The 23,355-nt window shown below is 35.4% G+C and overlaps 1 protein-coding gene across 3 annotated transcripts in view; it reads right to left on the bottom strand.

The window, feature by feature from the left end:
- ARID4A (AT-rich interaction domain 4A) overlaps positions 1-23,355 on the bottom strand; it is a 64,629-nt gene that overhangs the window by 22,865 nt on the left and 18,409 nt on the right. For all 3 annotated transcript variants that reach the window (XM_077768619.1, XM_077768612.1, XM_077768628.1), the window contains exons 9-15: positions 21,607-21,686; positions 20,034-20,110; positions 19,476-19,642; positions 5,772-5,844; positions 4,631-4,725; positions 4,380-4,477; positions 3,623-3,854 (exon numbers count right to left, since the gene is read on the bottom strand). In XM_077768619.1, the coding sequence (XP_077624745.1) occupies positions 3,623-3,854; positions 4,380-4,477; positions 4,631-4,725; positions 5,772-5,844; positions 19,476-19,642; positions 20,034-20,110; positions 21,607-21,686 (822 nt within the window). The remainder of the gene's footprint in view (positions 1-3,622; positions 3,855-4,379; positions 4,478-4,630; positions 4,726-5,771; positions 5,845-19,475; positions 19,643-20,033; positions 20,111-21,606; positions 21,687-23,355) is intronic.

The following is a 23,355-nucleotide window of genomic DNA, read 5'->3' as shown; positions in this document are numbered from 1 at the left end:
AGTCTGTTTCTCTTTTTTGCTTATTCTTTTTTCTTTTCGAGTTCTACCTGTAAGTGAAACCATATGGGATTTGTCTTTGTCAAGGCTTATTTCACTAAGCATACTTTATCCCACTTGCAATACTTCTTGACTATGATGAATGTTCTAAAATAATTAACTAAACATCAATGATACAGGTTAATAATAGTAACTTAAAAAATAATCCAGCAAAAAAAGTTACGGACTCTTCAAGCTCTGTGGTCTCTAATTCCACCATTTTTAGGATAAAATTTACATTATCACTGTATTTCTGTGAGACTACATTTTAAAAGGACTGAATTATATCAACAGCCAGCAACTGAGTGGATTTCTTTGTATGAGTATATGGAGAGCTCACTGGGCCAGCAGTAACTTGTCTACCCCAGAAGCTTTTACTACCCTCTTGCATGCTCAACTGACCATGAAACTGGTGAGCCACTTTATTCTCTCTGAAGTTCTCCTTCAAGTCCACCTCTACACACTGGCAGAGTTCCTCTCTACTTGGAATAAAGTGAGGGTAGAAAAGGGACCGACAACTCAGAAAGCACTAGAAAACATTATATCTCAGTATAATACGTTTTCCCTAGTTCCTAACTATGTGCTATTTAAACTTGGAAGTTAGAAAATAAGCTTATTTTTCTTATCACAAAGAACTAAAGGGTAAGTTCCATGAGGGCAAGGACTGTCTTATTCACTTCTCTATCCTATGCACATAGCAAGTGTTCTTTATTTTTTTAAGTACATTTTTACATAGTTTTATCTTTTATTTTTTTTTACATTTAATTATTTTGAGACAGACAGAGACAGCATGAGCAGGAGACAGAAAACGAAGGAGAGAGAGAATCCCAAACATGTTCTGCACTGCCAGCACAGAGTCCAACACAGGCTCGAACTCAGGAAATTGTGAGATCATGATCTGAGCTAAAACCAAGAGTCAAACACTTAACCATCTGGGCCACCCAGGCACCCCAACAGGTGTTCTTTAAATACTTGTAGGTAAATGAATGAAAGCACCTGTTACCACCCAGGCCCTAGGCACCCATTTATTTATTTTGAGAGAGAGAGAGCACATACATGAGCAGGAGGAGGAGCAGAGAGACAGAATCCCATGTATGCTCTGCGCTGTCAACACAGAGCCCAACGAGGGGTTTGACCCCACCAATCATGAGATCACGACCTAAGCCAAAATCAAGAGTTGGACACTTAGCCATCTGAGTCACCCACGTGACTCTCTACATTCAGACAAATAAGGAGGAATTTTTATAAGCATATTTATTACAGCACTTTTTGTAGTCATAAAATATTGGAGAAAATCTTAAGGTAAATTTATGGAGCATCCATCATATGCAGTACTCTGCAGATATTTTACATAAGATGAGGGACATCTTTATGTAAGGTCTTTTTAAGTAAGTTATTAAATACAACTTAAAAAAAAAAGATGAGGAACATCTTTATATAATGACAAGAAAGTATGTCCAAAATACATATAATGGGAGATATTATTCAGTCTTAAAATGGAAGGGAATTGTGACACATACATGGATTTAACTTGCAAGACATTATACTGAGTGAAATAAGCCAGTCACAAAAGGACAAATACTGTATGATTCTACCTATTATATGAAGTACCTACAGTAGTCAAATTCATAGACAGAAAGTAGAATGGTTGTTGCCACAAGCTGGGGAAAGAGGAATGGGAAGTTACTGTTTAATGACTAGTTTCAGTTTTGCAAAATGAAAAAGGTATTGGAGGTGGACGGTGGTGATAACTGCACAACATGTGAATGTAGCTGATGCCACTGAACTGTACACATAAAAGTGGTTGAGATGATAAACTATATATTATGTGTATTTACCACAATTTTTTCAAGTTAAAAAAATGAAAAAGAAATGAAACAAACCAATTTGAATGTTTCATGAAATTCACTAGAAGATATCATTTACTGGATGATGGTCAAAATGGACATATTNTATGTGGAAACTAATTTGACAATAAACTATTAAAAAAAAAAATGGACATATTTTTAATGTTTATTTTTGAGAAAGAAAGCACAAGTAGGGAAGCGGCAGAGAGAGGGAGACAGAGGATCCAAAGCAGGTTCCAGGCTCCAGGTGACAGCAAAACCTGACGCAAGGTTCAAACTCATGAACCATGAGATCATGACGTGAGCTGAAGTTGGACACTTAACCAAATGAACCACCCAGGCACCCCGAAATGGACGGTTTTAAAAAATGGTTTCTGAGCAGCTAAAAGAGGTGATTTCATCTCCTCTTTCGTTAAATAGTATTTCATTGAAAAATAAGGTGTAACAGTAACTGAACTCTTTTAATAGTATGATAAATTTTTTTCTCCTAAAATTTAATCCTATGTAGACATCATTCAGCAATGATCAAAACAATGGATGAGAACTTCTACAAAGGACTTACATACTAATGGAGAAGAACAGTTAGAAGATAAAAGCAGTGTGAACATGGCTAGAAAATAAGACAAAGCATAAACTGCCACAAGAATTTTATGTGCAGTGTGCTGTGAGGTGACAGAATGAAAAGATCCGATCCAGTGGGAGACTCAGGAACTATAAGGAGGAGATTCATTCACTCAACAACTATTTAGTAAGCTCTTACTTGTAGATTAACTACTATTCTAGATGCCTGCGATCTGTCAATGAACAGAAAGAACACTAATCCATGACTCCATGGAGTGCAAGTCCAGTGCAGAGTGGGGTAAAAGAAATAAATATAATGAGTATATAAATAAGACTACAGATAAAAAGAGCAACATTAAAGGGATTGCAAATGCCAAAGAGACGAGGCAGATTACAATTTTAGATAAGGTGACCAGGATAGGCTTCATTGAGGGAACTTTTAAGAAATTTTTTTTTTTTTTAAATTTGAGAGAGAGAGAGTGCGTAAAGAGGGGAGAAGGACAGAGGGGTAGAGAAAATCCCAAACAGACTCCATGCTTGGCACAGAGCCTGATGTGGGGCTTGATCCCACAACCCTGCGACCATAACCCCAGCAGAAATCAAGAGTCAGACACTCAACTGACTGAGCCACCCAGGCTTCCCCATTGAGGTGACCTTTTAGCTAGACTTGAAGGAAGTAAATATTTGAGACTGACCCCAGATGAGAATGACTTAAACAGACATAAATAGAAAATAATAGGAAGAATGGTTTTTCAGATACAAGAAATAATGTGTGCAGTATTTAGAAAAAAAAAGCCAGGGGCGCCTGGGTGGCTCAGTAGGTTAGGCATCCAACTTCAGCTCAGGTCATGATCTTGCGTTCCATGAGTTCAAGCCCCGCATCAGGCTCTATGCTGACAGTTCAGAGTTGGAGCCTGGAGCCTGCTTGGGATTCTGTGTCTCCCCTCTCTCGGCTCCCCCCACACTTGTGCTCTGTCTCTCTCTCAAAAATAAAGATTAAAAAAAAATTTTTTTTAAAGAAAAAGCAGCCAGGTTAGTCTGCCTAAAGCACACCTTAATACTGGAAAACACACTAGGTTCACTGTAGTATTTTTTTGTGTATATCTTAAAATGTCTATAATGAAAAAAATTAAGTAACATTTAAAATAAACCAGATAAAACTAATATTAACTACTTACCCTTGGAGATTTTAATTCTATTTCTTCTCTTTCACTTTCACTGTTTGAATCAATATTCTCCTCAGGTTCACTCTTCACTTCTACTAAAGGCATTTCTTGATCTACTTTTAGAGCCTCTTCCATTGATTCTTCTAAATCTTTTTTTTCCTCCTTTACTTTTGGTTCATGGTGGTGAACAGTTCTGAACTGAATATTTGCAGAACGGCAGTATTCCTCAAAACCATAGAGATACCTAAACAAACAATATTTCAATTTAGGAAATCTTAGTCTTTACCTTTAACTTGAATACTATATTATTAAAAACACATAGTTTTAAAAAGTAAAACTTAAGACTTATTTTTATGGTACTAATTTCTTGATTTTAAACAGGATTATAAACTGAAATACTGATCATACAGTTTCTTCCTGAAAAATCTATGCTTGTGATAACTGAACATAGCTATCATAGTTTTGATATGAAGGTTGTTTGCCACAGAAGATATAGCTCTAGGACATGTATCATCATTTCAGACTGTTAACACTGACTGCATTCCTGACTCTGAAAAGGAAATTTAGGACAACATGAAAAATGGAGTAAAGCAGACTTGGTGCAATGAAATAATGTTCAATCCCAATTGTGTATTAACCTAAACTTTTTTATACACCTTCTCTACTTTAATGTACTTTGATTGATGTGTTCTTGTTTAACTGTTAACAAATTAAATGGAAAATATTCCCTGTAATATGTATGCTTTGATGAATAAACTATACTACTTACTTTCTATAAGCAGTTTTTACATTGTAGGAAGCAGCTGAATTCAAAATAGGAATGCCAAGGTCCATATAAATTTGCTTCCATACAGCACCACTATCAATCTGGAAAATTAAGTTTTTATTTGTTAACATTTACAAAGGGAAATAATCTTTACACTAATATTCTATGTTCATTAAGAAAATGTGTTTATTACCTATAGTGCAGATAGCAGTACAACATTAGATGATTTAATTTTTCATTACATCTTTACTTACATTGTCACATCCACCTTGATGATAAACCAGTCTAAAGAGTTTGAAGAGATTGAGATCTTTATAGCCCAAAACAGGTGGTTTGTTGATTGGAGTACCTTTTTAATATCAGAAAGTAGAAATAAAATTTTTATTCAAATGGAAAATGCCATTACAAAGCTATCAATACAAAGTTTCCAATATCTAACTTCCCAAGTTTTATTAATCAGAAGCTTCTATTCAGAGAACCTTTAATTATATAAGACAACATAAATGATTCTGTATATTCTTCAAAAAGTATTGTGATGATCTTTAGATTCACTTCTAAGACTAATAAGATCACCTTTCTCACAACTAATACAATCACCTGTCAGTGGACTGGGTAGAACTAAAAGCTACAACGATGCTGGCTCTAGAAGCCTCTGCAAGAACAAACACAATTTTATAGGTGTGATTTAGGGCATGGGTCCATTTTCCCTGCTTTAACAGAAATATTATAACTGCTGGCAGTAATCTGAAGGAAGATTTCTGAAAGTCACAAAGTATCTAGGACAAATTTGTCTCAGGATTTTCCAGGACTGATGTAATGTCAAAAAGTAGAATTTATAAAGGCTTTATTTCTTTTAACTCTATTAGAAATCCTTTCTATTTAGACAGGAATTGATTTCCTAATTTCATTTTTTGAGACCAAAGATCAGGCTAGTTTATTGCTGCGAACACAGCATTAGTAATTAATGGGTATGAAGATTACTATTATGACTGTTCACCTTCCTTTACTGAAATATTATAATAATAATTTTTGGTTTTAGAAGTCCCAAGTAGGCTAAATATAATTCTATCCAAACTACTTTCCTATGCATTTCTGCTCAAAATAGATATTAATAGTTGTTTTTATTCCAACTATAACTGATTCTTGGGCTTTACTTGAAATCCAAATCCAAGATTCTAACAAAAATTATGCAAAAACCAAGAATGTAAAACTAAAAGAAACAACTTTTTTTTTAAAGTAAGCTCCACATTTAGTGTCAGCCCAACACAAGGCTTGAACTCAGGACCCTGAGAACAAGACCTGAGGTGAGATCAAGAGTCAACAGCAGACAGTTAACCCACTAAGCTACCCAGATGACCCAGAAATTACTGCTTTTAAATAATGAGCATGAAATACCTCTGTCTTCCATAAACTTATAAAGCTGTTGGAGGAAGTTGTCCCTCTCTTCAGGATCAAGCTCTTCCTCAGGCTGTAAAGGTAAAATATAAAAATATAAAGAATAATGAATAGAGCAAGATATATAGTTTTTTTCTTTATTTATTTTTTTTGGTTTGTTTTATGAACCCAATGTAAGAGGAACTTTTATGGATCTGAAAAATATGAATTTCCTCCAAACTTTACAATGCTTGATTTTAATTCATATTTTCTTAGAGCTGATCTGATACAACTGTCAAGATACAACATCTCTACCTTTCACCCATCTATACTCCAACCCTACCCCTGAATATCAATATCAAGATGAGCCATGAGGAAAAGGTTCAGGAATTGGGTTAAGAGTGTTTTCACATCATTTGGTTTCATTTTTTTAAAAATCCATCAAAATACCATGTGGCCCACAGAAATGTATTGACAGATGAGAACAATAATTACAAACATATTATTTAAAAATAACCCACTTACAAACATTAAAATTTTGTTATTATTGAATGAATTATAAACCAGGGGTTGCAAAGTCACATGCCAAAGGTTTTTTCTTTGGATAGCACAATGGTTTAAAGAAATGTATATACAAGTACATTTAAATGATATTCTTTCCAGGCCCCACAATCCCTTCTTGTATCACATGAGCCTGCTTTTCTCATTTGCTCTCTCGCATGGCCTTTTAAATAAGACTTTGCAACCCTTGAAAATAAAAAAAAAATGAAAATTATTTCTTAGGGAAGGAACCTAGATACATAACCACAAACTAGTTCCTGGGGGTAGGGAAATAATGGAAATACTCATGTAAAAAAAAACCTACTTCTACAAATACCTATTTAAATTTTACTTTACTTTTTTACTAATTATATAAACCTGTATAATGCTGAAGTCTTGGCTCTAGTCAAATAGATTTTAATAAAATATTCCCTTTCCTGATAGACTATTTATAAACTAATATTTGGGAAAACTCTGATTTAAAATTTAGAAATACTTGGGGCTCCTGGGTGGCTCAGTCGGCTAAGTGTCCGACTTCAGCTTAGGTCATGATCTTGCAGTCCATGGGTTTAAGCTCCACATTGGGTTATATGCTCTCCAGCTCAGAGCCTGAAGCCTGTTTCAGAGTCTGTTTCTCCCTCTCTCTCTTCCCCTCCCGGGCTCATGCTCTGTCTCTCTCTCAAAAACATACAACCAAAAATAAGTAAATAAATAAATAAAAGTTAGAAATACTATGGAGAAACAGATAAAACACTAATATCTTTAGCCCATATTATAATGTTATTATAATTTAATTTCAGAGTCCTTTTTTTTTTTAATGCGAATTTATTTTTGAGAGACAGAGTGTGAGCAGGGGAGGGACGGAGAGAGAGGGAGACACAGAATCTGAAGAAGGCTCCAGGCTCTGAGCTGTCAGCACAGAGGCTGATGCAGGGTTCAAACCCACGAACTGTGAGATCAGGACCTGAGCTGAAGTCAGACACCCAACTGACTGAGCCACCCAGGTGCCCCCAGAGTACTGTTTTCCTATGTTCTAAAAGAGGAATTTTAGAACCCATATTCAAAGCAAAAGCAATGATCAGCCAATAAATATTGAGTATTCACAGTCTATAGGGCAACAGTTCCCTTAAAATGATGTATTCGTTAAGAATTTTAATCACTAATAATATAGCAGCCAGAATCAATACACATGAAGTTGATTAAAATATATAATTTTAAAAACTATGAGGTAATCAAGGGAAAGAAAGTAAAATCTTTTAGTACATTCATTTATAGCACTGTAATGATGTATAGCACTGGAGTACTTTCAGTTTTAACAAATACAAAGAAACGTAAGTTAAAGTTGTAAGCCTCACAAATTAGCAATGTACAGAGTTAATCAGTACAGAGTTAATACCAGTCATTACTAAATGTTCAAACCAAAAGATGGCAGATTTTTTTCCCCATGTGATTTTAAAGTCTTGTTTTGCAAGGTTATTAGAACAACTCCCAATGAATTAACTCAAGAAAAAAAGTAATCCAGCAGTCCAAGAATCATTTCAGTATTATTTACAAGGATGTATGGTATAGGGGAAAAAAAATAACACCACCTTATGCCAGACTGCCTCTATGCTTTGCCTGTCCTTCATAAACACAATATTCTCTCCTCAAACCAACACCTTATTTCCAGTATTTATGATCTTGCAGAATTCAAATAAGACCACTGTATCCAGTATATGAAAAACGTATTTCTTAGAAAGACACTGATTTGAAATCAAAATTTCTTATAAAAACAAGTAAACAAAATGAACCCATCAACTTCAATCAGGTATTAAGGTTGTAGTAAACATTCATAAATTCTTACTAAGAATATAGTTTTAAGTATATAGATAAAATTTGGTGTTTTAAATATATTTGACTTAAAAGTTAGCAAGGGCACCTGGGTAGCTCAGTCATTTAAGCCTCTGACTCTTGACTTTGGCTCAGGTCATGATCTCAAGGTTTTGTGAGACTGAGCCTTGCAGCAGGGGCCCTGCTTGACATTCTGTCCCTTTTATAGGACCCTCCCCAACTTGTGCTCATGCTTTCTCTCCCTCTCTCCCTCTCCCTCCCCACTCCCCCCAAAATAAATAAACTTTAAAAAAGTTATGGATGTCCAAGACTATATTAAGTACCATGAGAAATTATGGCCATAAAATTCTAAGCTCAGGTGCAGTTATCAGGTGTAAAAACAAGACATAAATGAATAAAGAATTCTGCTTATAAATAAATGCCTGAGAGGAAATTTACTTTCCACAAGAAAAAGCTATAAACACAGTATTTAAATTTACCTGATGGTCTTTGCAAAAATTAAAATTGCTTAATCTCTTACAACAAGTAATTCTTCACAATTTTTTTTTTTCACATAGCTGTGTTGTCAGTCACCTTGGACTATAAACTGCAAACTAGAAGATGCCTCCAGCTAGAAGAATCTGCCTATGTGGCTTCTGTATGGGGGCTCATGGTGGGCTCTCTCTGTTCAGTATATAGTACCTAGTGTTATAAAGGCAGTTGTGCATCTGTCTATATATACTAGTAAATTATGAATTTTCTGACTTTGGAAACTCTATCTTCACTTTCAGTTCACACACTTACTGATGGCTAACATGCAGGAGTCTGGGAGGGATATGCAAAAGTGCTGTGATTAAAATGAGAGGAGGTGGTTCTTTCTACTTCTCTGACCCTCTGAGACTAACAGAGGGTGTGGCAATGTAAAACAAGCCAATGTGATATAATGTTAAAAGTGCTGCAAAATACATAAAAGAATACAAGAAAGATGAGCGGTTCTGCTGGGGACAGCGTGATGGTGGTTATATTAGGGAAAGACCCAAAATGTGAAAAGCAAACAGCATAAACATGAGGCTAGCAAAGGAAGCCTGATTAAGAAAGGACTTTTTAATGATATTCTAGAGAATCGGAACATGAACCTAAGAGAGCTGAAGAGAAATCACATCAGATTTGTGTTTTTAAAAGTTCTCTGCNAATAATAAAATAAAATAAATAAAATAAAATAAAATAAAATAAAATAAAATAAAATAAAAAAGTTCTCTGTCAAGAATGAGTTTGATACGGGGCGCCTGGGTGGCTTAGTCGGTTAAGCGTCCGACTTTCGCTTAGGTCATGATCTCGCGGTTCGCGGGTTCGAGCCCCGCATCGGGCTCTGTGCTGACTGCCAGCTCAGAGCCTGGAGCGTGTGTCAGTCTGTGACTCCCTCTCTCTCTGACCCTCCCCTGCTCACGCTGTCTCTCTCTCTCCTAGAAATAAATAAAAAAAATAAATAAAAAGAATGAGTTTGATGGACTGGAAGGGAAAGGGAAGTTCCTTGATGATGGAAAGAAGATCCTCTACTCCAGAAGGAGAAAGAGAGAGGTATAAAGGCTGAGACTCTTCTTCGTTGAAGCCTCAGTTATTCATGTTTGTAATCCTCCATGTCCCCACACGTCCTAAGTGCTAGATAAATTCTGAGGTTAGTGACATGCCTATTTTACTCCCAATTTTATCACCAGGGACTGGCATTTAGCTTAGACACTCTGTTACTATGTGAGTGAAAACAGCATCTGTGAAAATGAACTATGGAGATTTTCTTCAATTATTTCACATTAGCTGAGTTTCAGAGCTAGCATTAATGATAATATAAATGCAACAGGAGTCAGATAAAAGAAAAAATAAGAGTGGCTGAGGATGTTCTTAAGTCACAGGTCACTGTGGCACAAACATTTCTTATCATTCACTTCATTCTGTCCCCAGTACATTAACCAGAAAATGATTATTCATTCAGAAATGGCATGGATTCTGGTGAAAGATGCACTTTCTGTGTTTTATTGGGATAAGAGATAAATATATTTTTAAAAATTTTTTAAATAAGATAATCCCTTGTTTTTGCTAAGCTATTAACTAACTTAGCCAGCAACTCTCCAAAACACAAAAGTATACAGGAAGTGTCCAAATTGTCACAACACGTAGTAAAATACGATGCACTTTACACAAAGCCCCTCAAACCCATAACTTTGGTACATTTCTACAGAATAGGTCTGGATAATTTTTTAGCACATAACACATTTGAGCCACAAAAGCTGACATCATTTTGAGAGTGCATAATGGTGTAGTGAAGTTTGATTTCTGTGGTTTCATTGCACTGAACTGCACTGTATGTGAAGTACACACCTTTTGTTGATGGTTATTCCATTGCTCACGAACCCTTAAAGGCATCCTTAATAAACTATTAATGATTATAGAATACCTTCTTCCTTTCTTAAAAAAAAAAAAAGTATACATATATATGTATATATTCCAGTATACCATGGTTATTTTTCCATACCAAAATATTGTTTTCATGAATTAATGTTATTTTGGACCACAGCTGCTTCGTTCACCCTACATGCTGCTGCTACAACCCCTCCTCCAGGCCTCTTGATTGGCGCCCCCTTCCCACCCCATCCCTGGCTGAACTGCCGAGTCCTCTGCAGCAGGCAGATTCTGCTGGAGAAAGGGAGGTATTAAGACAGGGCCCTGAGCACCCTCCTACACTGTTGGTGGGAATGTAAACTGGTGCAGCCCCTCTGGAAAACAGTGTGGAGGTTCCTCAGGAAACTAACAATAGAACTCCCCTATGACCCAGCAATAGCACTGCTAGGAATTTACCCAAGGGATCCAGAAATGCTGAGGCATAGGAGCACATGTACCCCAATGTTCATAGCAGCACTCTCCACAATAGCTAAAACATGGAAAGAGCCTAAGTGTCCATCAACAGATGAATGGATCAAGAAGATGTGGTTTATCTATACCATGGAATACTACATGGCAATGAGAAACAATGAAATCTGGCCATGTGTAGCAACATGGATGGACCTTGAGGGTGTTATGCTGAGCGAAATAAGTCAGGCAGAGAAGGACAAATATCATATGTTTGCACGTATAGGAGGATTAGGAGGAACTTGACGGAGGAACAAGGGGGAGAAGAAGGGCGGAAATGGTGGGGGAAAGGGAGAGAGGCAAACCATGAGAGACTCTTGAATGCTGACAAAAACTGAGGACTGATGGATGTGGGGGGGAGGGGGGATGGGCATGGAGGAGGACACTTGTGGGGATGAGCACTGAGTGTTATGTGGAAACTAATTTGACAATAAACTATTTGTAAAAAAAATAAAAATAAAAGGAAATAAACAGGAAAAAAAAAAAAAGACAGGGCCCTGAAAGTTCTACTCTGGGGAACTAAGTACTGCAAGAAGCACACCAGAAGTGGCAATCTGAAGCCACCTTTGGGCTGGAGGACAGACGTGAAAGAATCAGTGATACCAGTAGGTAGTAGTACTAGTGATACTAAGCTGCTTATTAGGCTTTTACTGTATATAGTTTTAAGTGTGAAATATATTAAATAGCCTCACTGATTTTTTTAAAACAGTGCAATAAAATGCTAGAACAACTTATTAGTGGGGTTAATGCATAGAATGTTTATAGGTCATACTCAACCTTAGCTCAGGCAGTGCTTCTATTGTTTTGACAAAGATGTCTGTTGGATTCTTTAAATCTCAGCTATTGTTTATCATTTTCTGAGTTTTTTAAACTTTCCTTTTCCCTATTAAATTGAATACTGAAAAAGGGAATGGGCAACGCAAAGGTGATACTCAATGTAATGCACCTGACAACTCAATAAGGAGCTTCTGAACAAAATCTAAGTGTGTGTATATGGGTAGGTGGGGTGTTTAAAAAAAGTTACATATTGCTAGAGAATAGTGGCAGAGAGAATAGAAAAGTGGGCATGGGTCAAATGAGGAAGGGCCAAACTTATAAAAGGCTATGATAAAAGACCTAATCTTCATCCTGTTGGTGCTGAGGTCATTAAAGGTTTCTAGAAGGAACCATTTATGTGTTAGAAAGATGTCTATGAAGAATGAGTTCTGGAGGGGAAAAGACCTATCAGAAGACAACTGAAATAAGTGGGACAAGATACAAAGGAAGAGGAATGTTAGTCAAGAACCTTTACTGGAAGTGACAGAAAACTATCCCAAACTAGCTTAAGCCAAAAGGAATTAATTTACAAGCTCACAAAATTATATCAGGAAATGAGATTGCCTACCGAGTGCACTGCCTAAAAAAAGAAAGCTATTATGAAGGGAAGGTAAATTACCTTCCATAGTGAACTTTCTGGAACCTTACAACAAATCTTCCAATGCCTTATTTCAAGTAGCAATATGTTAGGCTAATTGCAAGGCCCACACTCATTCACTTATTCAGAAACTATTTAATGGAGGTTTACTATAAGCCAAGCTCTGTGATAGATGGTGGATATTCATATTTGTGGGAAAAGGAAAAAAAACTACAATGCAAAAACCTGACATCCTCTTTTCATAGACCATACAATGCAGAGGAGAGAAAATTTTTCTTACAAGTCTGAAAACTTCTGTAATCTCTCTATACCTCAAGTTCCTCTCTCATAAAAAAATACTGTTGTGAGAATTAAATACATAATCTTTAAAAACCACTAAGTCTCCGAAACTAAGCTGAGAACCTTATTTGGTATGGTCATCTACCTGTTTGTATCTCCTACAAAAGCTCAATATTTTAATTGTGGTATAATGAAAGGTACATCTTAACTCATGATAAAATGTATGCTCTGGCACAATAGATAGATTTTGTCATCACAACACCTTAGTGAAATATAACAAATGAAAACCTAAATTTTATTTTATTTTTTTATTTATTTTTATTTATTTATTTCTAGGAGAGAGGGAGAGAGAGAGAGAGAGAGACAGCGTGAGCAGGAGAGGGTCAGAGAGAGAGAGGGAGTCACAGACTGAAACAGGCTCCAGGCTCTGAGTTGGCAGCCAGCACAGAGCCCGACGCGGGGCTCAAACCCACTAATCGCGAGATCATGACCTAAGCGAAAGTCGGACGCTTAACCGACTAAGCCACCCAGGTGCCCCGAAAACCTAAATTTTAAAAAAATACCCAGAAACTGAAAACTTAAATAAAACAAGAGAAAGTAAACCCCCCACAACATTAAGCTGTTAGGTAATTCTGGTGATCAATAGATTAAAATGACTCCCTAGGGTATCAGTATAAGCCTTGCTCCACGTAGAATTCTGAAAAACTGTCCAGAAAGTTATCATATGTAAAAACTATCAGTTGACAATATGGATTTTAGAGGAAAGAAACAGAAAACTAAGAATCGTAATAGGCATAGGTCATTTAGGATAAGGGCTAAACACCATGACAGGCTGTATTAAAATACAATAGTTAAATCTTGAGTAAATATGAAGGTAAGTAATGTCTAGTACACGACTTTTTGAAAGAGGTGACATTATGCAATATGTTTGAAGTACTGTGTTTCATTATAAGAGAATAAATACTACAACCACTTTTGTGTCCTAAAATCAACTTATTCAAGGAGGAATCCCATTTAGATTTCTCATTTTATTAAATTTTTTTAAGTTTACTTATTTCTGCTAGAGAGACAGAGCAAGCGGGGGAAAGACAGAGAGAGAGAGGGAATGAGAGACTTCCAAGCAGGCTCTGCGCTGTCAGCATGGAGCCCAATGCAGGGCTCAAACTCACAAACCGCGAGATCATGACCTTAGCCGAAACCAAGAGCCAGATGCTCAACCAACTGAGCCACCCCCAGATTTCTCATTTTAAAAAAATCTGCTTAGATTCAGTGCAGAGAATAGACTGGAGAAGACTAGTATGGACATGCAAAGGTTACTATTTGATTTGTGTAGGTAAAGGAGAATAGTGGCAGAGAGTAGAAACTGAGGGAAGTGGAAAACCTGAAAGAGGATTTGGTGTCTCATTGGTTAGAGAGGCAAGACTGGGAGGATTAAGGTGACTGCCACATATCTGGTGTGAGTTAACTGGCAGATGGTGCTTCTATTCAATTCAATGAGGGACAACCACGGAAAGGACCGGTTTTGGGGGGGGTAGGCGGGATGAGAACAGTTCTTGTACACAATGAATTTGAAAAATATGAAATAAGAAATCCTCACTGGCAGTTTAATATGAATGTCTAGGGCTAAGAAGAGACATCTTTGATGTACATATAGATTTGGAATCATTACACCATTTAGTTAGGAAGTAAACTAGAAAAACTTGTAATGTCATGGATGTCAGGTAATTGAAGAAGGTAGGCTTGTCAAAAACGCTGAAAACTGCTAAGGAGTCAAATGAGATCATGACAAAAATTTGTTGGATTTAGTAAAGAAAATTTGTTGAAGGTCACTGTTGACCTTAAGTAACGTGTGTTAGCTGTGGGGGGGGGAGGTACACACTACAGTGAATGAAGAATGAGCAGGCAGTCAGGAAATAGAATGGTGTATATGACTGAGCAATCTGATCCACAAGGGTGAGGAAAGGGGGCAGTATCTGCAGGGGCTGCCAGAAGGTTGGGAGAGAGAGAAGCATGTTTTTAAAAACTGGAGAGAAGGAAACAGAACAGAATAGGTTAGAAATTTTGAAAAGAAGAGAGATAGTTCATAATCTTAAGATAAGGAAAAAGGGAATGAGATCCAGAGCATTAATTGAGGTCCTCATCATAGAAGAAGGCAACGTAACATATTATCACTCGTACTTAAGGGAAAGAGGGCAGGCAGGTGAGGGATAGTGCATGCTCCCCATTGGAAGCTCCTAGTTTCTTTCTGAAGTTGGAGCTGAGTGAGGCTGGGCCAGATGACACAGGGATTTGATTATAGAAACTGGGAAATGACCAATAGTGTTGAAGGCCCAGCAAATGCTGGCGGTCATACAATTTACAGTGGTATCATTCTTCGCAGTTGTGTACACTTAAACAGAATACTTCAAGGATCATGATATATTCACTATGTGGTAAGACATTGTTTAATAATTTTAGAAAGCAATTTGACAACAATCTGCCTAATACAAATTACTAGAAGACTCATGAATTACCTCAGACTTAGGACTGAGACTCATATTTTTTCCCCCACTTGAAAAGATTCATACTTTCTACTTTTAATTAATCACCAAACTATGGTTTGGATATTGTCACATCTAAGGCTTTAAATTCATTCAGCCCTCTCTCATGCTACCAACAACTATGAAATACTTTGATATGAGAAGTAATTTTTTTTGTAAATACATAAAAATATAGCTATAATCGTGTCTAAAATCCTCATTAATCTGATTAGGTAAACCTAATTTGGTTAGTCTTATGCTAATTTTGTGAGGAAAGGTTTTACTAAACACATTAGGGCATTTTTGTTTGCTTGCTCAATAAGCGAAACTTTAAGACTTTTGCAAGTAAGTTATTAAATCTGAATGCAAGCTGAAGTCTCAATTATTCATCGAAGGTTGACTTTATAGGATCTGCTTAGAAACACTTGATTGACATCTGGAGTTATTAGATATACCTAAAATACTAACATTACCTTGAAGTTTTTCTTTAAATTTTACTGACTTAGCATAATTTTCCCAAGTTATCAAGTATTTGCTGTAGCTTTATGCCCCAAGTGATCTTTACAGATCACTAACAAATGCCTTTACAAAAACACATAAATACAAATAACACTAGATTTACATAGTAGAAAAGAATTCCAGTTTCCATGAATGAAAACCCACAAGCACTTATGCTTTTTATAAGAATGGAGTATAATTAGATATGACAGACATTAGATATGATAGAGATCCCTAGAAAACTCAAAAATTGGAGAAGTGGGTGTCAGTGCTTCTAAACAAAAAAAGAGCATCTCTTATAAAAATTCACTAAACTCTTACTTTCATTACTAAATATGAAATTAGAAGAGATTTTTGAGAGGGCCCAACACATAAGGCTGCATATAGCAAACCAAAAGGATAAAACAGCTGCAACCAGTCAGAATCGCTCTTAATAATAATGTCTTCACCTATTTATTTTATCTTTACACAACTCTCCTCCATTCGTCCAAAGTGAATTTAAGTAAGGAGTAAATGAATAATTGACATCATTCTTATGTTTACATGGACTTTTCAATTAATTTCAAAGCTGAAAAGGAAATCAGGAGTATCTTTTCTAGTATAAAATTTTCCTAATAAAAGACATTTAAGTAATACCCACAAAAATATTCTCCAGACTTTTTTTTAATGTAATTACCAACAGGTTAAAATTCAGTCATCAACACAGACAGTACCTAATTCCTGTTAGACTCTCAAGTCTTTTCCACCCAGTAACAGTACAAAATACATTTCTTGCACCCCAATCCTGAACTACCAATGCTCAGGAATTCAAAATAATATTAGATAAAAAGATGCTCCTCCACATGGTAAAGCCATGAATCTCAAATCTCCTTATTCAGACTATTTTAGGGTACTCAAAGCATCAAATATAAAAGACCATGTCCACTGCCCATTAACACTGCAGAAGTATCTAACACTTGTATGATTCTACTGCATAAAATTTACAAACATCAAATTATAGGCTAAAGTACTGTTTCAGTGGTTTACAGACTGTTATAAAAGATCTTTGTGATCATTATAAAGCAACATTAAATTTTCACGAAAAGCACAGCATTACTGTGTTTCAAGAAGAACATGATCTACAGTATAATACAACAGCTTAGCCTCACCTATGTAGTAAAGGCCTGTAATGACTAAGCCAGGTAGGCCCTGGCTTGTCAGACTTTAATTCATTTTATACCATACCCACTTTTTTCCCTTTGTTATATATAAATTAAACTACTTTTCAGTTTATCAGTACATTAAATTTTTTAAAATTACTGTTCCAAGACAAATTAGAATGATTCAGCAACTAAATCTTAAGTCCAAGAGCAAGAAATGCAGCTGATTTTTTTTCCTAAAGCAACCAAAATCTCACTCAAGAAATCTACCTCCATGGCCAGAAAAAAAAGAGGAATTAGTTCCTGTCGAGTAATTCAATAAAGTATATGCTATGAAATGACCATCTGGAAAATAATTTAAATTAACGGTCAGACAACTCAGTGCCTTGATGTTGTAATTTTGCTTTTATTTTTCAGTAGATAAAAAGCATTTTTTCACTTAATTTTAACAGGTTCACAATTTAAGTAACACATTTTAAGATGATACTATCCCTTACAAAGGTCCTTACATTTTTAAATTTCTTTACTTATTACCTGCAGACAATAGGTAACAGAGCTTGCCTCTGCTCTTCATTCGTTTTTACTAGCATTTATTCACAGCTTGAATAAAACATTATGATTTTTATGAAATTAAGAGCTGCAATAAAAGCACTATTTACTAATTACTATTTTATAGCCATCTTTTCCAACCTTACTACAAAGCTCTTTTTACTCTCTTTGTTTAAAATTTCAGGGTTTTCTTTTTGGGGGGTGGGGAGTAAAGAAAATGCATTCTAAAAGGGACACCAATTAAAAGTATTAGCAAAAATAGGCAATCTTCTTTCAATATCTGACAATATCAGATCTTAACTAATGCTAATTTAAAAAAAAAAAAAAAGCAAAACCAGACTGCAACAGTTCACACCCTGAAAATGTGGCCTATTTACCCTGAAAACACATAATCTATAAATAAATACAGATAAAAATACAAAACTCACATTTAATATTTAGACTTTAAATCCTGAATTTTGCCAAACTGTCTCATTATCATTTTCATTTCAAAATCTATCTTATGTTTCAGAAAAATAGCCTTCATCCTCTGATATTCTAAAAATAGACTCCTACTGTCTCTTTTACAAGAAACAATTACGCTTGGTTATGAGTCCTACCATTATTAGCCACATCATCAACACCTAAAATTCTTATTTAACCCCATTTTTGGCAATCAATATGGTAACTAAATACATTTTAGAAAAAAAATCTTACCTATATGCTGCATTTTCTTTCAAATGCAAAATGGTTAGATTCCCCTTCTACTTAATCAGTACAGTGTCTGAACATTTTTCAGTCTGACTTGCAAATATTTGCTTTCCCTCTTAGGGCATAGCATCCGCAAGGTTATACAGCACTACTTACATTCTCTTCCACATAAAAATCAGACATTACATGAAAGGAAAAGAAAGACAGCCCATTTCAAAGCATCTGGCAAACCTCCATTGGCAACCTGCCAAAGCCTCTGCTAAACCTTCCTGTCTTTCCGAGCATGCTCACTTAAAACCAACAGCACGTTACTATGGCAACTCTGTAGGCAGCCTGTAAGTATGAACCGCCATTCTGATTTCAGAGTGCAAAAAAACCAAATACTGCAGGGGAAGTAAAAGGAAAGAAATATCGTATGCCCTCCATCACAAACAAGTATACTCATTTTATTTAGCAAATTCACATTTGTATATGTAGAACAGAAACAAGCATTCCACATTTTCCAAGCAAATATTTTTCATGCTCAAATAGGTCTTCTTTTTGATAAACTCATTCTCTTTGTCTGCCCCTAGGTCTCTTTACCTCATAACAACCAAAAATACACTGGACAGTTTATTCCATTTGACAAAACACTGCTGAATAAACAGATAACAATATTCATATAAGCAATCATGTGGTAGTCCATAAATGATTTCCTATAATTATATATATATATCCTAAATGACATAATAATACCACAAAAAAAATTAGTTCTTATAAAAACAATCTCTTTTCTATGATTTACTTATCAAACTGCCAAATGAAATATTCTCTCAGATTGGATAGGATTTTTTAATCACCTATATCCTTGAGATAGTGTGAAATGTCACAAACAGCTGAAGTTGCCAAGTTAAGATAGACCAGATCTGAGTTCAAATTCATGTTCTCCACATTTGAGCTGTGCAACCTTGGGAAAGTTACTTAACCTCCATGACCTTCACTTTCCTCACCTTTAAAGTAAGATAATACCAGTTATTCCCCATGGTAACATTTTAAGTGAGATGACACATGTAATGTTATATTTCTCTTCTCCATGGTTGTTTAAAAAGTTTGTACTTGTTGATTATTTAACCTGAAAAGTTCTTTGTAATCTCTTATCTGCTAAAAAAGATTATTTCTCATTTACCCACTACATTGGAATCCAGAACAATTCCCCATTCCCAAATCAATTTGAGTTAGAAAAAGACAGAAATAAATAAATATAGAGCATCTAAATGAGGGAAAATATACAAAGGTAGTAATTTTTACTTTACTAGATAGCCACTTTAAGCAACTAAGCCACAGTGCCACCCAGTAATTTTTAAAGTATTAAAATGTTTTTACATTACAAACATAAAAGTTCACCTACCACCTCTTCTTCCTCTTTTTTGGTTTCCTTTTCCTTCTCTTCATCATTTTCTTCAGCTGGACCATCTTCGTCATCACTGCTGGATGACTCAAGGATTTCACTTATATCCATTTTCCAATTATCAGGAACAATTTTAGTTTTTAAGAAGATGCTTGCTTTCTGTAGCCCTAAATGTAAACAGTTATCATGGAGTTAGCAATACAGAATAATAGAAAACATCCAGTCAGAAGACCTAGATTCAAATTCAGCAGTCACTTACAAAATGATACAGTCAACTTGAACATACCTAAGTCATAATGTTTTAATGTTTATTATTACTCTAGGGAATACTGTTAAAAATATTAATGGTAAATGAAAAGTTAATATTAACTTAAAAGTTAAACTAAAAACTACAAATAAAATATTTTATCCAGACATTAAAGAAATAGCCATCAAATAAGAGTAGATATTAACTCTAAACAATAAAATGATCCCAGAGAATATTCACCCTTGGTTTAGTCACTCTTTGCCATTTAGAGCCACATCATGAAATAATGGATTGATTCATCCTTATTTTACCTGGTTTAGCAGAGAGTTCAGATTCAGGTAGATTGAGAATGTCTACTTCCTTGATATCCTTTCTTGCTATAGAATAACTAATTATATAGAAGAATAAAGGAGAGAGAAACCATTGTTAAATAAAAATTATGACAATGTTAACACATAGAAAAATGTAAGCACCAAAATCAAAATTATTTTGCCTACAAAATGTTTTTAAAAGACCATGCATATCCTGGGGCGCCTGGGTGGCTCAGTTGGTTAAGCATCCAACTTCGGCTCAAGTCATGATCTCACAGTCCATGGTTTGAGCCCCGATTCAGGCTCTGTGCTCACAGCCGAGAGCCTGGGGCCTGCTTCAGATTCTGCATCTCCCTCCTCTCTTTGCCCCCCCCCGCTTGCACTCTGTCTCTCTCTCAAAAATAAATAAATGTTAAGGAAAAAAAAAAAACCAACTCCTGTCCTAATCCTTAATAAAAAGGCAAGAGATAATATAGGCAAAACTAGGATCTTTTTTTTTTTTTAATGTTCATTTATTTACTTAGAGAAAGAGAGAAGGAGGGGAAGGGAGAGAAAATCCCAAGCAGGCTCCTTGCTGTCAGCACAGAGTGGGGCTTGAACTCCCCAACCATGGGATAATGACCTGAACTCAAATCAAGGATTGGATGCTTAAATGACTGAGCCACCCAGGCAACCCCAAAACTAGTATCTTAAATCTAAAGATTCACATACTCAAAATACACTAATCTGAAAGCCTCCATTTGTAATATTTCAATCTATGCAACCCTCCCACACATGGTATGGGATAGTTTATATCAGCATGTTTTCCTTATTGAAGACACAACAACGTCTATTTTGATCTTTACTATTTCTCTTTTTAAGTTTATTTTTGAGAGAGAGCATGAGTAGGGAAGGGGCAAAGAGAGAGGGGACAGAAGATCTGAAGCAAGCTCTGCACTGATAGCAGAGAACTCGATACAGGGTTCAAACTCACGAAACGTGAGCTCATGACTGAGCCAAAGTCAGATGCTTAACCAACTGAGCCACCCAGGCACCCCTGATCTTTGCTATTTCTTAAATTTACCATTCAGTTTAAACAACAATAATATTTAAAATATTTAAAATATTAATATTTAAAATATTTTTATCATTGTAAGATATATTAAATTTTCTACAGTACTTCTCTACATATTTATACATACCTACATACAAACACACACACACACACACACTTTTTGTTTTTTTTAACATCCTTTGTGGGAAACAAAACAAAGCTGAGGTTAAAGAAAGTTTCTAAAAATCTGACTTAAGAAAAACATCAAAATAATTATTTTAGTAATATTCCAAGAAAAGTAAGTTTCACAGTTCATGTATGAAATACTACACATAATAAAAGTACCAAATTTTTACAATTAAAGCTTTTACATAAAATTTTTCAGGAAAAAATAAACTACATTACAAAAAGTCAAAGCATAATATATAATGACAGTTCATGAAATGATCAGACTTTTAAAAATAAAGCGTGGACTGTGGAAGGGTCTATCAATGTGGTTTCATTTTTGGTCTCCCACCATAACACTATTAAGTGACTCACAATTTAGAATCGATAAATGATCGAACTAAACACTGGTCTTTTTTCACTGTGATGTCATCATTACAGCTGGGAGATACTACCTGAAATATAAAATAAAGAACAGATTGGCTCCTAATTTCCTTTGCTCAAAAAAATATACATTTTTAAAAAGAGTAATTCTGGATCCCCCTCACTTCTCAAATGAATTATATTTTGTAAGAAATAGTTTAATTGTTAGTAATTTCCATTATAAATGAATTACTTTAAAAAGGTTACCTTGTGATTTTTATTTAGCATATTGGTTTTCTAGATATTTAACTTATTCAGTTATTAGATTATAAATTGAATAGTTAATACAATATAAATAACATGACCACCACTTAAAAAAATTAGGATTCATTCTAAGTTACATAATAATTCATTTATTGTCCAAAAAGTCAAACATATGATCTGTGATGAAAATATGGCATAGTATAATTAAAATATCCTTGACTCAAGATCTATTTTGAAATCTCCTATTTGTTTAAAATAAATACCTAAGTTCTCTTTCTTACCAGTGCATTACATTTTTAGTAATGAAAGCAAATCAAAGAAAATCTGAGTAAAGAACTTTTTAATTTCTTAACTTTTTATTTTACTTTTTAAACTTTTATTTATTTATGAGAGACAGAGCATGAATGGGGGAGGAGCAGAGAGAGGGAGATACAGAATCCGAATCTGAATCCGAAGCAGGCTGGCTCCAGGCTCTGAGCTGTCAGCACAGAGCCTGATGTGGGGCTCGAACCCACGGACTGTGAGATCATGACCTGAGCTGAAGTCGGACGCTTAACCGACTGAGCCACCCAGGCACCCCAATTTCTTAACTCTTAAATGTAACAAACACCTGAACATTAGTAAATAGCTAATCTCTATACATTCTTTATAGCACTTAATATCTTTTAAAAATTAAAGTCTACTAATAAATGGTTGAAATTTACCTGCTCATTATCACCCCTAACACTAGCTCCTTTGCTACAACCTAGCACCACCCACAGAACTTTATGCAATGATGGAAATGTTAGGTATCTGTCACTGCTAAGCACTTAAAATATGGCTAGTGCAACTGACTGAATTTTTAATTCTATTTAATTTTAATTAAATTACATGTAAATGTACACAGTCACTTAGAACTCATGGCTATCATATTAAACGGTATATATCCAGGTAATTAAAAATTCTTGGCTGTCATATCAGATGCGTTAACATCAGATGACAGTAAATGTTTGTGTGTTTGTTAGGTGCTGGTAATCAGCAGACAAATAGAGTTGTGTCTGCCCTTAAGGAGCTAATGGCACAATGGAGAGGTAAATACAAAAAGAACACCACACAGGGTAAGTACAGAGATATGAAAACACCTACGAGGGAGACTTGCCCAATCTGGGGAAGGAAGAGGTGTGGCAGCAAAGGCTTAAGGTTAAGTCTTAAAGGATAAGTAGGCACAGCCCAGGGCTTAATTACCTCACCTGCGAACCACTATCATGGCCTCCAAATTGATTCCTGCCATCTCCAGTGTTTCCAACAATCCATTCAACACACTGCTGCCTCATTAACATTCCCAAACATGCAGCTCAATAATGTTTCTCTTCTGCAAAATTCTATGCAGAATGATGGCCAAATTTCTGGGGTGAACTTTTAAAGACCCTCTGCCCTAGATCCAAATTATCTTCCCAGTCTTATTCCCTATTATTCTCCTATTCATGTCTAATATTTAGCCAAAATGGATTTCCAGAG

The sequence above is a fragment of the Crocuta crocuta genome, unplaced genomic scaffold, assembly GCF_008692635.1.
Source record: "Crocuta crocuta isolate KB4526 unplaced genomic scaffold, BGI_CrCroc_1.0 scaffold10, whole genome shotgun sequence".
In the NCBI taxonomy this organism is placed as follows: domain Eukaryota; kingdom Metazoa; phylum Chordata; class Mammalia; order Carnivora; family Hyaenidae; genus Crocuta; species Crocuta crocuta.
This window is presented reverse-complemented; position numbering and strand designations above follow the sequence as displayed.